The sequence below is a fragment of the Salmo salar genome, chromosome 16, assembly GCF_965601325.2.
Source record: "Salmo salar chromosome 16, fSalSal1, whole genome shotgun sequence".
Taxonomy (NCBI): Eukaryota; Metazoa; Chordata; class Actinopteri; order Salmoniformes; family Salmonidae; genus Salmo; species Salmo salar.
The window spans coordinates 41931126-41948419 of record NC_138306.1 but is presented as its reverse complement, the minus strand read 5'-3'; the positions used below and the strand labels follow the sequence as shown (position 1 = coordinate 41948419).

Genomic DNA, 17294 nt, shown 5'->3' with positions numbered 1-17294 from the left:
CACTGGTATTCTACAATGTAGAAAATAGTAAAAATAAAGAAAAACCCTTGAATGAGTAGGTGTGTCAAAACTTTTGACTGTAACTGTATGTAAATGAAATATTAAATTTACATTTTCAATACATTTGCTAACATTTCTAAACATGTTTTCACTTTGTGATTATAGGGTATTATGTGTAAAACACAGCAAAATGAATAATTTCTGAATGCACTGTACATTAATAAGAATGGTTGTCTGTTGAGCTATGTCAGTGTCATGGGAACAACAGGCAATTTGTTGAACACATCACAGTGTGGACATTATTTGGTTTAAAGGCATGAAATCGATGGGCTTCTCTGTATTGAATCATTTTATGAAGTGGGTTGTGAACTAAAGGTGTTAATAGTTGGATTGGGTAAGTCTAAAGATGAAGGTGGTTTGATAATTCCCATAACCTACGAACCCAGGGAGATCCAAGTAATCCAGGGCATAGTCTTCACTAATCACTCCCGATCCTTTGTCTGGGTCTGAATACCGCTCATTTGCAGGGTCAAATGTCACATCTAATGTTGGTTTGAATTAGTTTCACTAGCAACCAAAAAGGCTCACAAAGTTTGTTTGAACCATTGATACCCGTGGTAAAAACATATTATTCCTATGGGATTAGAACTAAAGGCTGAGTGTGCAGGGAACAGAGGAGAGAAGAGAGCTCTATATCTTGGCTATTCCTAGGGCTGCCTATTAAAGACTCCATATCGGCCTAGCCAGTCATACATTTACAACTTTAGAGACCTCATGAAATGTTGATGTCACGTGTGGTTACCTGTGGGTGGGATGGGTGTGTGATGTCATATTTCACATCAGGCTGTTCAACCCTGGCCAATCGGTTTAAGGCAGGATGATTTGGGGGAGTCTGTCAGGGAGTGGAACAGCAGCAGGAGAGATAAAGGGTATCCCACGAATCAGGTTTGAGAAGTTAACTCAAACTTTGGTCAGTTCGGCGTTCAACACAGGATAACTGGTCATACGAATGTGGCTCACATTTTAGTCAGGTAAATTTCTATGGCAACGAATCCTTCAGAAGTAACCTGCTCCGTGACAGGCTAACTCAGGGCTAACTCTGTTTGTCTTGAATGAAGTGTCTATGACCTGAGTTGATGACCAATGAAATGGGATTCTCTCCCTCTCACAACAATTGCGACATCGTCCCCTTCATTTGAGGAACTGATTAAATATTTTATGAATCAAATGTTTTTTTTGGTGTAATTTTTTTTTTTAGATGTTAAAGACGGCATTAACGATAAGAAAAAAGAGCACTTCAAAAAGCCTATTTCACAACATAGCCTGTTGAATTTGCAAGATAACTTTTCCTTCATTTTGATTTCGGCACAATTTCAAATGTGGCACTGACTTGCCCATGGATTTATGTTTCAGTATTGTCTCAATTAAGAGTTTGTCGTTCGACTAGCCATGTGTGACTTACACACGCAGGCGGTCAAGCAATATCCGCTGTCCTAGTGCGGATGAAACCTAAGCTGGAATGTGAAACTAACTGAAGCTGGTTAGCTTTAGAAAGATCTAGCTTTCTTCGTATGATGCCCCTATAATATAGCCGTAAAGAGCAAAATATTTACCTGGAGGAGCCCACCTCTAGTCGTGACAGCCGTGTTTCTCTGGAGGTAAACCAGATCAGACAAGAAGTGGAATTGGGGTTTAGGTCTTCATTTCAGTGTCAGACACAGGACATTGTCTGGCTACTATTCTTACTGCATGATTAGTTCCTCTGTGTCCCTGGCATGAAAAGAGTTAATGTCATGTTTAGCAGTTGCTCTTCATCTATTACCATTTACAATAACTTATTCATTGTGATTTTTAGATCAGTTTGATTCTGTGTCCCCTCTAGGTACGTATATGCAGTGCTTGTCTTAGCACTCTTCCACCTCTCCTTTCATATTGAGGTAGTATGTGCATACCAGACCAGATGAAGTGCTGGTGTCTGGCTTGTGTCATCACAGTGTGGCCGGAGGAGATGCATTTCTCAGCTGTAGCCAGTTTGTCATGCAGCACTGCAGGGCCTACTGAACAACGTCCAAATGAAAACACATTACAGTAAAATATGATTTAAAGCAAATGTTACCCTGCTGTGTGTAATCTCTTATATAGGAACCTGGCTTTGACCCTTTATGACTGAGAGTGCACCATAGTTCTGTCCAGTCATTGGGTTGCCTTGTTCCGTTTAGGATGGGAATGTCTCCATTGAAGTTTCCTGAACTGAAAACTTTCACGTTTGTTAATTGAATGAGTGGATTTGCAAGTAAAAGGAGGTCTATGAAAACACCAGATGGTCTTTTTTTGTTCTAGTTTCGTGAAGAATCCCTCAACTGGTTGCATTTATTAGAACTAGTGACGTCCATGTGTGCATCCCAGAAATGGCACCCTATTCCTTGAGTGTACAAAACATTAGGAACATCTGCTCTTTCAATGACAGACTGACCAGTTGAATCCAGATGAAAGCTATGATTCCTTATTGATTGTCACTTGTTAAATCCACTTCAATCAGTGTAGATGAAGGGGAGGAGACAGGTTAAAGAAGGATTTTTAAGCCTTGAGACAACTAAAACATGGATTGTGTATGTGTGCCATTCAGAGGCTGAATGGACAAGACAAAACATGTAAGTGCCTTTGAACAGGGTATGGTAGTAGATGCCAGGCGCACCGGTTTGAGTGTGTCAGGAACTGCAATGCTCCTGGGTTTTTCACACTCAACTGTTTCCCGTGTGTATCAAGAATGATCCAACACCCAAAGGACATCCAGCCAACTTGACACAACTGTGGGAAGCATTGAAGTCAACATGGGCCAGAATCCCTGTGGAACGCTTTCGACACCTTGTAGAGTCCATGCCCTGACGAATTGAGTCTGTTCTGAGGGTAAAAGGGGGTGGTGTAACTTAAAATTACGAAGGTGTTCCTAATGTTTGGTATACTCAGTGTATCGCACTTGTAACGATGTACACTGAGAGTCGGGAAGCAAGTTCAGGGATTGAATACATTTAATAAATAAACGAACACAAGAAACATGACCAGCGCAGCAACATGATACAGAAACAGAAACAATGATGACTGGGGAAGAAATCAAAGGGAGTGACATACAGAAATTTGCAGTCGGAAGTTTACATACACCTTAGCCAAATATATTTAAACTCGGTTTTACACAATTCCTGACATTTAATTCTAGTAAAAATTCCCTGTCTTAGGCCAGTTAGGATCACCACTTTATTTTAAGAATGTGAAATGTGAGAATAATAGTAGAGAGAATGATTTATTTCAGCTTTTATTTCTTTCATCACATTCCCAGTGGGTCAGAAGTTTACATACACTCAATTTGAATTTGGTAGCATTGCCTTTAAATTGTTTAACTTGGGTCAAATGTTTCGGGTAGCCTTCCGCAAGCTTCCCATAATAATTTGGGTGAATTTTGGCCCATTCCTCCTGACAGAGCTGGTGTAACTTAGTCAGGTTTGTAGGCCTCCTTGCTCGCACACACTTTTTCAGTTCTGCCCACACATTTTCTAGATAATTGAGGTCAGGGCTTTGAGATGGCCAGTCCAATACCTTGACTTTGTTGTCCTTAAGCCATTTTGCCACAGCTTTGGAAGTATGCTTGGGGTCATTGTTCATTTGGAAGACCCTTTTATTTTACATTTTTTGTACCTTTATTTAACTAGGCAAGTCAGTTAAGAACAAATTCTTATTTTCAATGACGGCCTAGGAACGGTGGGTTAACTGCCTTGTTCAGGGGCAGAACGGCAGATTTTTACCTTGTCAGCTTGGGGATTCGATCTTGCAACCTTCAGGTTACTAGTCCAACGCTCTAAACACTAGGCTACCTGCCGACCAAGCTTTAACTTCCTGACTGATGTCTTGAGATGTTGCTTCAATATATCCACATAATTTCCCTTCCTCATGATGCCATCTCTTTTGTGACTTGCACCAGTCCCTCCTGCAGCAAAGCACCCCCACAACATGATGCTGCCACCCTAGTGCTTCACGGTTGGGATGGTGCTCTTCGGCTTGCAAGCCTCCCCCTTTTTCCTCCAAACATAACGATGGTCTTTAGGGCTAAACAGTTCTATTTTTGTTTCATCAGACCAGAGGAAATTTCTCCAAAAAGTATGATCTTTGTCCCCATGTGCAGTTGCAAACCATAGTCTGGCTTTTTTATGGCGGTTTTGGAGCAGTGGCTTCTTCCTTGCTGAGCGGCCTTTCAGGTTTTGTCGATATAGGACTCGTTTTACTTTGGATATAGATACTTTTGTACCTGTTTCGTCCAGTATTTTCACAAGGTTACTTACTGTTGTTCTGGGATTGATTTGCACTTTTAGCGTCAAAGTACGTTCCTCTCTAGGAGACAGAACGCGTCTCCTTCCTGAGCGGTATGACGGCTGTGTCCTCCCAAGGTGTTTATTGTTGCATACTATTGTTTGTACAGATGAACGTGGTACCTTCAGGCGTTTGGAAATTGCTCCCAAGGATGAACCAGACTTGTGAAGGTCTACAATTTTCTTGGCTGGCTGATTTCTTTTGATTTTCCCATGATGTCAAGCAAAGAGGCACTGAGTTTGAAGGTAGGCCTTGAAATACATCCACAGGTACACCTGCAATTGACTGAAATTATGTCATTTAGCCTATCAGAAGCTTCTAAAGACATGACATTTTCCGGAATTTTTCAAGCTGTTTAAAGGCACAGTCAATTTAGTGTATGTGTCACGTTCTGACCTGTAAAGGTGTTCTTTTTTAGTGTTTAGTTTGGTCAGGACGTGGCAGGGGGTATTTGTTTTATGTGGTTCAGGGTGGTTGTGTGTATTTGTCCATGTAGAGAGGGGTATTTGATTTATTAGTCCAGTTTTGTTATTGTTCTATGTTAGTTTATTTCTATGTTTTGTCTAGTCATTTGTATTTCTATGTTTAGTTAATTGGTGTTGGGGCCTTCAGTTGGAGGCAGCTGTCTATCGTTGCCTCTGATTGAAGGTCCTATAATTAGGGGTGTGTGTGTATTGTGGATTGTGGGTAGTTGTATTCTGTTTTGTGTTCTTCACCTGACAGAACTGTTAGTGTCGTTTTCGTAATTGTATACGTGTTTTTTGTTTCACCTTCTTCAGTATTAAAAACATGAGTATACACTTCCCTGTTGCGTCTTGGTCCTACACACACGACAGCCGTTACAGTATGTAAACTTCTGACCCACTGGAATTGTGATACAGTGAAATAATCTGTCTGTAAACAATTGTTGGAAAAATGGCTTGTGTCATGCACAAAGTAGATGTCCTAACTGACTTGCCAAAACTATAGTTTGTTAACAAGAAATTTGTGGACTGGTTGAAAAATGAGTTTTAATAACTCCAACCTAAGTGTATGTAAACTTCCGACTTCAACTGTATTAAGGGCAGGTAATCAAGGAGGTGATGGAGTCCAGGTGAGTGTCATTATGCAGAGATGTGCATAACGCTGGTGACAAGTGTGCGCCATAACGAGCAGCCTGGTGACCTAGAGGCCAGAGAGGGAGCACACGTGACAGCACTGCTTTTAACTTATGGGTTTTTACTTCCCTTTATATAAGTCTGATGACACTCTTTCAATCAGAATATCTTGACTTTTGTTCCATATTGCTCCCCAAAATATAACACATTGTCTATTATAAAACATTCTCCAAATAGATCTAATTTGTGAGGGAAGTATGCCTATAGGCTAATCAGGCTGTCACTGTCTCCAAGGGGAGTTTCCAGCTAACATTATCTAATACAACTAGCCTAAATAAAGATAATGGTAACTTCCCACCCCAATTCGTGTTAGGGTGACTGTACCAACCACAATTGACTTAATGACCCCTATCATTACCTCTATGAAACAGTAACACCATTGTTGTGAAACCACTGTTACCTAATACATATTCGTCTTCACTAATTATATTTAAATAATACATAATAATTTGGTGGGTGCTTATATTTGTCCTATTTCACACATGTACAAGTGTGTGTTAATGCGCATGTGTGAATTGGAAATGTGTTTTTTTGCATATATTTTAAAGGACTCCCTAACAGTATAACAAGTCTGAATTTGCCTTGGACTCTGTGTGTTCCTATCTTCCAATGGTAAGTCCTGGCATGAGCAGCTATCTAGTCACATTCCACAGTGAGGAGACCACAGGTAAGCAGCGAGAGAGAGAGAAAGGAAGCACAGAAGACATCATGAATATACTCAAATACTGCCTTCTGATGTTGCTTATCTTCTCGGGCGGACCCAATGCAGGTAGAATGGCTTTTATTTCCTGTGTGACACTTGACACGTTGTTAGGTTATTTTTGAGGTGTGACAAGTCACGCGATGCAGGAGGGGGATCTAACGCCGTTGTTCACATTCGGTGGCCTACCCTTAGCTTGGAACTATCAGATAAGACAGGGGATCTGCCTGAGCTTGTCCTCTGTGTAATGCAATGGCCAACAAACACATAGGACTACATTGCTACAAAGGCCTCCATGTCTTGTTGATGCTGTGTTTTGTTTGATTAGATATGATATGAGATATTCTCTATGGAAGCTTTGTGTGAGTGTTATATGGACAGTGTGTGTAAGCCCTTGACCATCTGATTGGCATGTTTTTTGACAAAAGAGAAAACAATGTAGCACGATAATGGGGAAGTTGATGTCATGTTGAAATTATGTCACTTTTATCTGCTGTCCATAGGCCTACTAGAAAGAGGGAAATGCCTGATATTTATAACACAGTCTAAATCTACCTGAATGGCAAAGTTGAAATGGATGAGAAATGTTCATAATGCCTGCCTCTACACAAAGGAAGCCTCAGTTCCGTGTATCACTTCCTGACAGTAGGTCATTTATCTATAGACATTGTTTGTTTTGCCCCTCTCAAATGTTGTTATATTATCAAATAAATCACATTTTTATTTGTCACATGCGCCAAATACAACAGGTGTGAAATGCTTAATTACGAGATCTTAACCAACAATGCAGAGTTTTAAAAACGTACGAAAAATGTGCTAAAAAAACTAAAGGGAAAAACAGTAACACAATAAAATAACAATAACGAGGCTACATACAAGGTGTAGCGGTACCAAGTCAATGTGGAGGGGTACGAGTTAGTCAAGGTAATTGAGGCAACATGTACATGTAGGTAGCGTTAAAGTGACTATGCATAGATAATAAACAGAGAGTAGCAGCAGTGTATGTGAAGAGTGTGAATGAATGTGAATGTATGTATGTATGTGTGTGTGTGTGTGTGTGTGTGTGTGTGTGTGTGTGTGTGGCGTCAATATGCATGTGTGGGCGTGTGTGTTTTGAGTGTAAGGTTAGTCCAGTGATTGTACATCGAGTCAGTGCAAAACATAGTAATTGATAAGAATAAAATAAGGTGGTCAATGTAAATAGTCTGTGTAGCCATTTGATGAACTGTTCAGCAGTCTTATGGCTTGGGGGTAGAAGCTGTTAAGAAGTCTTTTATGCATTGTTTGTGCAGTTATCTGGAAAATGTTTTTTATTACGTCACAAAGCAGGTTAACACAGTTCTCACATCAGACAAGATAAAGCCACTGTATCTAAACTTTCCTGTGTCATTTCTATGTCAACTTCTCTAGGAGCTCTGAATGGTATTAGCCCGTTCATAAGGCATTACGAAGGCTTGTCTTATGATCGTGAGGCCTTACACAGGAGACACCGGCGCGCCAAACGAGAGACCCAGCCTCAGGACCAGACACTGCAGCTGGACTTCAGAGCTTTTCTCAGGTACTGGACACAAGCCCAGGAGCTGCTGTTTCATGGCCTTTCCGATTGAGTATATAACTGTCAACACTTCTTTCAATGTTTGCTTCACTCTTTGTGCTTTGTGTCACACGATTGTTTACTTTAGGAACTTCCGGTTGCGTTTGAGGCGAGACACGACGGGATTCACAGAGCCTTTTGAAGTCTTCTCTGAAAATACATCAAGTACAGCAGACCTCTCCCATCTATATTCTGGAGAACTTGAAGGTATATGACACTTCAGGGATTCGTGGCTTTATAATCCAACATATTGTAGCCTGCCTCCCCTCAATCTGCCTATCAGTCTCTCTCCACCCTCCATCTCTCACTAACTCCCACCTGTCTGTCTCTCATCAGATGAGAAGGGATCTTTCTGTCACGGCTCAGTCATCCAGGGCCAGTTTGAGGGTTCTGTCCTCACAGCCAATGGGACGTATTACATAGAGCCCGTCCACAGATACACCAGCCAGCCCACACAACACCACTCCATCATCTACCATGAGGACGACATGGGTAAGAGAGGACTGTTGAACATCTAATGAATGTTTTTCTCAAGTGTATATTAAAACGGTCCAATGCAGCCATTTTTATCTCAATATCAAATCATCTCTGTGTAAAAATTAAGTACCTTACTGTGATTGTTTTCAAATAAAGCAGTCAAATCGGAGAGATATGTAACCCAAAAACTAGCCGTTATTGGCAGTGAGGTTTGGAACGCTCTTTGTTATTGGTCTATTAACCTGGTGATGTCGCCAGGCAGGCCAAAACTCCACCCATGCAAAACAAGCTGAAATTTCAGGTGATCTTTCCAAACAGCTCTTACACTAAAATGGCATTATCACCATTTTCACAACTTACACAGTATAATTCCAACCTCATAGTGTGGACATGTATAAAACACAGGAAAATCAGTTTGACTGCACTGGGCCTTTAATGGCTATATTGCTTCCCCAAAATGATAATGGTCTATTTCAAACGATTCTCAAAATATCTCTCCTATTGCATCACGTGTGTATCCACCCTTCCTCATTTTTAGAATAAAGTAATGAATATAAACTTATAATCAGACCATGAAGTCATCTATCAAAGCTTAGGATGACATACAGTGCATTCGGAAAATTTTCAAACCACTTCACTTTTTCCACATTTTGTTACGTTACAGCCTTATTTTAATATTGATTAAATAGTTTTTTCCCCTCATCAATCTACACACAATACCCCATAATGGCAGAGCAAAAACTGTTTTTTAGAACTTGGAAAGTGAACCCATCCCTGAGGACCTGTGGGCTCTGGAGCAGGTTTTCATCAAGGATCTCTCTGTACTTTGCTCTGTTCATCTTTCCCTCGATCCTGACTAGTCTCCCAGTCCCTGCCGCTGATGCTGCCACCACCGTGCTTCGCCATAGGGATGGTGCCAGGTTTCCTCCAGACGTGAAACTTGGTATTCAGGCCGAAGAGTTCAATCTTGGTTTCATCAGACAAGAGAATCTTGTTTCTCATGTTTTAGGTGCCCTTTTGGCAAAATCCAAGTGGGCTGTCATGTGCCTTTTACTGAGGAGTGGCTTCAGTCTGTCCACTCTACCATAAAGGCCTGATTGGTCGAGTGCTGCAGAGATGGTTGTACTTCTGGAAGGTTCTCCCAACAGAGGAACTCTGGAGCTCTGTCAGTGACCGTCCGGTTGTTGGTCACCTCCCTGACCAAGGCCCTTCTCCCCAGATTGCTCAGTTTGGCCAGGCGGCCAGCTCTGGGAAGAGTCTTGTTGGTTCCAAACTTCTTCCATTTAAGAATGATGGAGGCCACTGTGTTCTTTGGGACCTTCAATGCTGCAGACCCTTCCCTAGATCTGTGCCTCGACACAATCCTGTCTCGGAGCTTTATGGACAATTCCTTCGACCTCATGGCTTGGTTTTTTTCTCTGACATGCACTGTCAACTGTGGGACCTTATATAGACAGCTGTGTGCCTTTCCAAATCATGTCCAATCAATTGAATTTACCACAGGTGGACTCCAAGTTGTAGAAACATCTCAAGGATGGCCAATGGAAACAGGATGCACCTGAGCTCAATTTCGAGTCTCATAGCAAAGTGTCTGAATAATTTATTTGTAATACATTTGCAAACATGACTAAAAACCTGTTTTCCCTTTGTCATTATAGGATATTGTGTGTAGATTGATGAGGGAAAAAAAGATTTAATCCATTATAGAATAAGGCTGTAACAAAATGTGGAAAAAGGGAGGGGGTCTGAATACTTTTCGAATGCACTGTATTTTATGACATCATGTTCAGATGAAATGGACTGATGGTCAATGCCATGGCCTGATGCCTCCCTACTCCTTAACACACAAGACCAGGCCAGATCAGCAGAGAGGATCCTGCTCCAGGGCCAGACTAATGACTGTCAATGGTTCCCTAACTTTCCTTTTAGCCTAACCCAGTCTAAAGCCTTAAACCAGTAGGCTGTAAGCCGGGGTTACAGTGGGTCAGTGATACAGTCAATCCCTGTGCTATTTAGAGCAGAAAGGGTTAACGGGTTAACAGCAGAGTCCTCTTATGGAGCTCTGGGGGGGGGGGGGGGGGGGGGGGGGGGGAGGTGGAGACTCACTCAGAGCTCCAGCCAAAGAGAAAAAAACCCTGAGCTGGTGTGAGGAAGGAGGAGGAGGAGTGTCAGGTGACCTGGTATCCTCCCAGGGCTGTGAACCCTTGGAGCCGGTTCCCATAGCGATATTATATTAGGACCCCATCTGAGAGGTTTGGCCAGGTGGCACTCATTGGATAGCTGTCATCCCGTGTGTGTGTGTGTGTGTCAGTTAGATTAATTCCAGGAAAGAGGTGGAACAATATTACGCACACAAAGCCAAGACCCCCTGCTTGTACTGGAGTCTTCTCAAGGTTTTTGTCTCCCCCTCCCCTAAAATAGCCAAAAGCCAAACTGTAGATTTTAGAGGTTTGCTGATGCTGTACTTTTATACACTTGCCAATATACTTGCCAATATACAGTATAAGCAGGAAGTTATATGGTATGTGATATTTCATTGAAACACAATGTAACTGATGGAGACAGATAGAGTGTTATATCAGTAGGAGAGAGTGGGGTAAGTTGAGCCAAAAGGGTAACTTGAGCCACCTTTGTTTCTAGTAAACCATACACACAATTAATCATTTGACCAAATATTTAGGAAGAGGTCTTCATTTCATTGAGTCTGAGAAGGAAGAAACCACATGGAGAAAGTGTTAGCAAGTTAGGTAAAATAATCTGATTTTCATCAAGTCAAATGATTTTGTTGTGTAGAGGTTTCATGATGCTTGTATGTAAAACCAAAGTAGATCATTTTAGTTCTATACATAAGTTGGGGTCTCTATAAGCTTCGATATGAGGTCCAATATGAGGTCCTAAACTAGCAGGAAAGTGCATCCGTGTACCTTTGTGGACTAATATAGTCAAAATGTTTGCCTTGGGGTAAGTTGAGCCATGGCCATGGGATAAATTGAGCCAATGGTTGAGCCAATGGCAAGTTGAGCAAATTGAAGTGTTTTCTTCGCAGGCCTAATGCAAAGCATTATCGCTGGGATATGTAACAATAGGGCCTGGCCTAAGTTAAAATTGTTCTAAAAAAGTACAAAGTGCGTGTTAGGTGTTAAGTCTGTGATAAAATATGCTTAAAATTATTAAAAGACCAAAATCGATTGTGATTGTGTTGCATTGTGTTTGGGAACTAAAGGTAGACATGGTTTAAAAAGGTAGTGGTAGTTTTTCATTAAGTACAGACATTTGTAGGCAGCTTAATTTACCCTGTCCCGCAGCTCAACTTACCCCACACTTGGGTTAGGGTTAGCCCTTACCCCTTTTTTTGAAAAGCGCTGTTTTCAAAACTGTAATGTTTACATGATATTTGATTATTTCCAGGGATACACAACATCCTGAAATATACTGTATGTACATATCTTTGTTAGAAATAATACTATATTTCGCTTCACAGAGTGATGCTGAATGTAAAAAATGACTCAACTTACCCCACTCTCCCCTTCAACTTGTGTGAGTGGGCCAGAGGTAATGTGGCCATTTTGTACTACAGTAACTGCCTGTGGGTGACATCTGAATTTGAGGTTGGATAAGGATGAAGGTCTCCTGGTCCCCAGACATGGGACGGCCCAGGTTTGTTTGTAAATAGGCCTTTAGAAACCCATCCCTCCTGACAGACAGACAAACAGACAAACTGAAGGCCAAGCTCATCACAAGCTAATAAAGAAGACACTATGGAGGAAGTTTTACCACCCATCCATGGAGTCATAAAGCATTGAGATTATCTCCAGTGGCTTGGATTAGAGTAGCCTTTTGAAACGTGTGTGTGTGTGTGTGTGTGTGTGTGTGTGTGTGTGTGTGTGTGTGTGTGTGTGTGTGTGTGTGTGTGTGTGTGTGTGTGTGTGTGTGTGTGTGTGTGTGTGTGTGTGTGTGTGTGTGGTGTGTGTGGTGTGTGGTGTGTGTGTGTGTGTGTGTGTGCGTCTGCCTGCCTGCCTGCGCGTACGTGGGTGTATGAGTGCAGTGAGGAGATAGAGAGGTGGGGGCAGGCTAGTACTGACAAGTCCCCATGCTGTATGGAGTGCTGAAAGAGGAGAAGCAGACAACCCAAAGTTAAAAAATACCAGAGAAAGGAGTGTCCGAGTGTGCCTGTTTGTGAGCGCTCTGTGGTCACCCCTGGTCATGTGACCGCTCTTTTGAAGTCACACCACCGTGGTGTGAGAGAAGGGTAACTATCGAGCATTTCCCATACTCTCTGGGGCTCTGTCATTCACCCTGCTGGCGCTCCTTCCGCTCTGGGTGTGATTAGTTAAGAGGTTCACTCAACCCACACCCTGCAAGCAAGCAGATGACAAAGTCTTTAGTTCTGATTGTAAGTGAATAAGCACACAAAAACAACAGTGAGGAAGAATACGTACTCCAGATGTGTGAAAGCATTTTTGTTTTAAGATCTAATCGAAACATGGGCAGTCCTCAAACAGTGCTTTCAACGTTGTTCACCTTGTGTGTTGTAAAGGGACAGTCCTCTAGTTGAATTGCATCCGGCCTCAGACTGAATTCAGTCCCTTCAAGGAATTTTGCATGAAGAATCCGTGTTGGGAAATACCCAGAGACCACATTTCAGGTCTTGACCCCCCCCCCCCCCCCCCCCCCCAGTGTTATCTCCCGGCCATGCTTAATGACATGATTTGTAGCCCACCATGGAAGGATGTCTCAGGCAGACTACTTTTACAAAATTACTCTGTGATAATGATAGAACCTTTCCATCAGCACATTCAGGGGATGTGGCCAAGTTCTCCTATAACAGTGGTTCCTGTATAGTCCTGTACCTCTTCAAACATCCAACCTCCAGCTGCGTACCCCCTCAGGGTCAGCGCACTCTCAAATGTTGTTTTTTGGCATCATTGTAAGCCTGCTACACACACTATATGATACATTTATTAAACATAAGAATGAATGTGAGTTTTTGTCACAACCCGGCTCGTGGGAAGTGATAAAGAGCTCTTATAGGACCAGGGCACAAATAATAATATAATAATAATCAATCTTTGTTCATCAAAAATTGTGAATAACTCCCCACAGGTTAATGAGAAGGTGTGCTTGAAAGGATGCACATAACTCTGCAATGTTGGGTTGTATTGGAGAGAGTCTCAGTCTTAAATCATTTTCCATACACAGTCTGTGCCTGTATTTAGTTTTCATGCTAGTGAGGGCCGAGAATCCACTCTCACATAGGTACGTGGTTGCAAAGGGCATCAGTGTCTTAACAGCGCGATTTGCCAAGGCAAGAAACTCTGAGCGCAGCCCTATCCAGAAATCTGGCAGTGGCTTCTGATTAAATTCAATTTTCACAGAACCGCTTGTTGCAATTTCGATGAGGCTCTCTTGTTGAGATATCGGTAAGTGGACTGGAGGCAGGGCATGAAAGGGATAACAAATCCAGTTGTTTGTGTCCGTTTTGGGAAAGTACCTGCGTAATTGCGCACCCAGCTCACTCAGGTGCTTCGCTATATCACATTTGATATTGTCCGTAAGCTTGAGTAAATTTGCACACAAAAAATCATACAGTGATGGAAAGACCTGTGTGTTGTCCTTGTTAATGCAGATAGAAAAGAGTCCAATCACCCAGATAGGCCAGTCGTGTGAGAAACTAGTCATCATGCAAGCGGTCAGACAAGTGAAAATTATGGTCAGTAAAGAAAACTTTAAGCTCATCTCTCAATTCAAAAAAACGTGTCAATACCTTGCCCCTTGATAACCAGCGCACTTCTGTATGTTGTAAAAGCATTACATGGTCGCTGCCCATATTATTGCATAATGCATAAAATACACAAGATTTCAGGGGCCTTGCTTTAACAAAGTTAACCATTTTCACTGTAGTGTCCAAAACGTCTTTCAAGCTGTCAGGCATTCCATTGGCAGCAAGAGCCTCTTGGTGGATGCTGCAGTGGACCCAAGTGGCGTCGGGAGCATCTGCTTGCACAAGCGTTACCACTTCACTATGTCTCCCTGTCATGGCTTTTGCGCCATCAGTACAGATACCAACACATCTTGACCACCAAAGTCCATTTGATGTCACAAAGCTGTCCAGTACTTTAAAAATATCCTCTCATGTTGTCCTGGTTTCCAGTGCTTTGCAGAAGAGGATGTCCTCCTTAATTGACCCCCCCGTAAACGTAACGGACATGTACCAGGAGCTGTGCCAGGGCCGCCATGTCTGTTGACTCATCCAGCTGTAACGCATATAATTCACTGGCTTATATGCGAAGCAGTAATTGTTTCAAAACATCTCCTGCCATGTTACTGATGCGTTGTGAAACAGTGTTGTTTGATGAAGACATGGTCTGTATAGTTTTTTGGGCCTTTTCCCCTAGCATTGTCTCAGCCATATCCGTGGCAGCAGGAAGAATTAAGTCCTACACAATAGTATGGGGCTTGCCTGTCCTAGCCACTAGGTAGCTCACCATATAAGACGCTTCTAGCCCCTTCTTATTAAAGGTATCTGTTGCTTTTATACATGTCTTCCTACTTGAAAGTCATCTTTATTCTCGCTCAAAAACCTCCCGTGGCTTATTTTTTAAATTGTCATGTTTCATTTCTAAATGTCTGCACAAGTGTGAAGGTTTCCCACGAGAGAGTAATGGTTAATGTGATTGGATGTTAATTATTTGACTAGGCTACCTGTATTTGTCAAATAATAATGTTAAATCACATTTTTATTTGGCGTACCCCCAACGGTATTGAGCATACTCCAGTTTGGAAATACCTGTCCTATAGGATCAAAATAATATGTCTGGTGACTGAGGGTTCTGGTCTACTCTGTGGCTGAGCATAGCACAGTGTTTCAGTCTTATGAAATCCTTCTTTAGCCCTGAATTGATTTGATCTTCAGGTAAACCCACTCAGAGTTTTTTTTCTAGATTTAGAACCATTATACTTTTAAACTGTGCACATTTCACATAAAAAGTGTAGTAGTCAGTTGAAAATACATTAAGACCCCTTGACTCATCCACATTTTGTTACGTTTTAAAATTGATTAAATAAAATAAAATCCTCTGCAATCTACATCAAAACCCCATAATGATAAACCTGAAAACCGATTCTGGAATTTTTCGCAAATGTATTTTAAACAAAAAACAGAAATACCTTATTTACATAATCATTCAGACCCTTTAATATGAGATTTGGAGTTTGCCAAAAGGCACCCAAAGACTCTCAGACCATGAGAAACAAGATTCTCTTGTCTGATGAAACCAAGATTGAACTCTTTCTGTGAATGCTAAGTGTCACGTCTGGAGGAAACCTGGCACCATCCCTACAGTGAAGCATGGTAATGGCAGCATCATGCTGTGTGAGATGTTTTCAGCTGCAGGGACTGGGAGACTAAACAGGATCGAGTACAGAGAGATCCTTAAAGAAAACCTGTTCCAGAGCGCTCAGGTCCTCAGACTGAGGTGAAGGTTCACCTTCCAACAGGACAACGACCCTAAGCACACAGCCAAGACAACACAGGAGTGGCTTCAGGACAAGTCTCTGAATGTCCTTGAGCGTCCCAGCCAGAGCCCAGACTTGAACCTGATTGAACATCTCTGGAGATACCTGAAAATAGCTGTGCAGCAACGCTCCCCATCCAACCTGACAGAGCTTGAGAGGATCTGCAGAAAAGAATGGGAGAAACTCGCCAAAAACAGGTGTGCCAAGCTTGTAGCGTCATACCCAAGAAGACTTAAGGCTGTAAATGCCACCAAAGGTGCTTTATCAAAGTACTGAGTAAATGGTCTGATACTTATGTAATATTTCCATTTTTTATTTTTAATAAATTAGCAAAAATGTCTACAAACCTGTATTTGCTTTGTCATTATGGGGTATTGTGTGTAAATTGATGAGGGAAAAAAACAATTTAATCAATTTTAGAATAAGGCTGTACCATAACAACATTTGGAAAAGTCAAGGGGTCTGAATACTTTCCAAAGGTACTGTATGTATGGGGTATTTAATTAAATGAACTCTACTGCAGTCAGACAGATCAGGTTTAGTTATTTAAGTTGGCAAATAACTTATCCCTTGTTTAAGAGTTTGGCTGCACGGTCTAGAAACTCTGCAGCAATTGCTTACTTTTGTCTTCCCAGGCGTGCATACTTAAGAGAGAGCCCAACTATCCAGCTCTGAGGCTCAAGGAGCACATGGCACAGGTCTGGAAATATTTCTGTAAATGGGTCAACGGCCGGCATTTACACCCCCCCCCAAATCCAACACCCCCACTGCTACCATCTATAGAGCCAAATGGCTGATTCTCATTGGCCATAAGTGCCTCAGCAGAATGGTGTGACCCAATCACGTGATGTTTCTCTGAGAGTTTGATCAAGACAGGAGCCGCCAAGGCGGCAGCATGACCGCAGTGTTTTCTCTGCCCTCCCCGGTTCAACCATCAGGTCTTCCTGTCAGCCCTCCAATCTAGGTTGTCAATTAGTCAAAGAAACATTACCTGATTGATTCAGTAACATGGCATATTTATTCCAGGAAATCAAAAGTGAAAGTGATTATTGTTATGACATGACATTATTATATAATATTTAATTTGACTTCAACAAGCCTAGTCTGAGCCAGAACAGCCAATAGGGCAGGAACCTATCTCCTGATTCTGTAGTGTGGGGCAGCTTGATATATAAGTACAACCCCTGGACTGGACGCTAGTCTATCGCAGGGCCTTACCCCCTATTCATCTCTATAATGCTGGGTGCCAAGAAGAGAAGCATCGGGTAAAAAATGTTTTGTCTTTGGTATGACTCAACCCATTTCAATATCAGGGTGGGCACTCTATAGATCCTCTTAAGGATCCGCCCCCTTTTTTTCAATTTTCGCCTAAAATGACATACCCAAATCTAACTGCCTGTAGCTCAGGCCCTGAAGCAAGGATATGCATATTCTTGGTACCATTTGAAAGGAAACACTTTGAAGTTTGTGTAAATGTGAAAGGAATGTTGTA

General features: G+C 42.0%; 1 protein-coding gene across 1 annotated transcript in view; it reads left to right on the top strand.

The window, feature by feature from the left end:
• The first annotated feature begins 6115 nt into the window (after window positions 1-6115).
• si:ch1073-396h14.1 (disintegrin and metalloproteinase domain-containing protein 10) overlaps window positions 6116-17294 on the top strand; it is a 71023-nt gene continuing 59844 nt past the window's right edge. Inside the window, exons 1-4 of the mRNA XM_014148673.3 lie at window positions 6116-6285; window positions 7627-7774; window positions 7899-8017; window positions 8147-8302. Of these exons, the coding sequence (XP_014004148.1) occupies window positions 6126-6285; window positions 7627-7774; window positions 7899-8017; window positions 8147-8302 (583 nt within the window). The 5' untranslated portion in view covers window positions 6116-6125. The remainder of the gene's footprint in view (window positions 6286-7626; window positions 7775-7898; window positions 8018-8146; window positions 8303-17294) is intronic.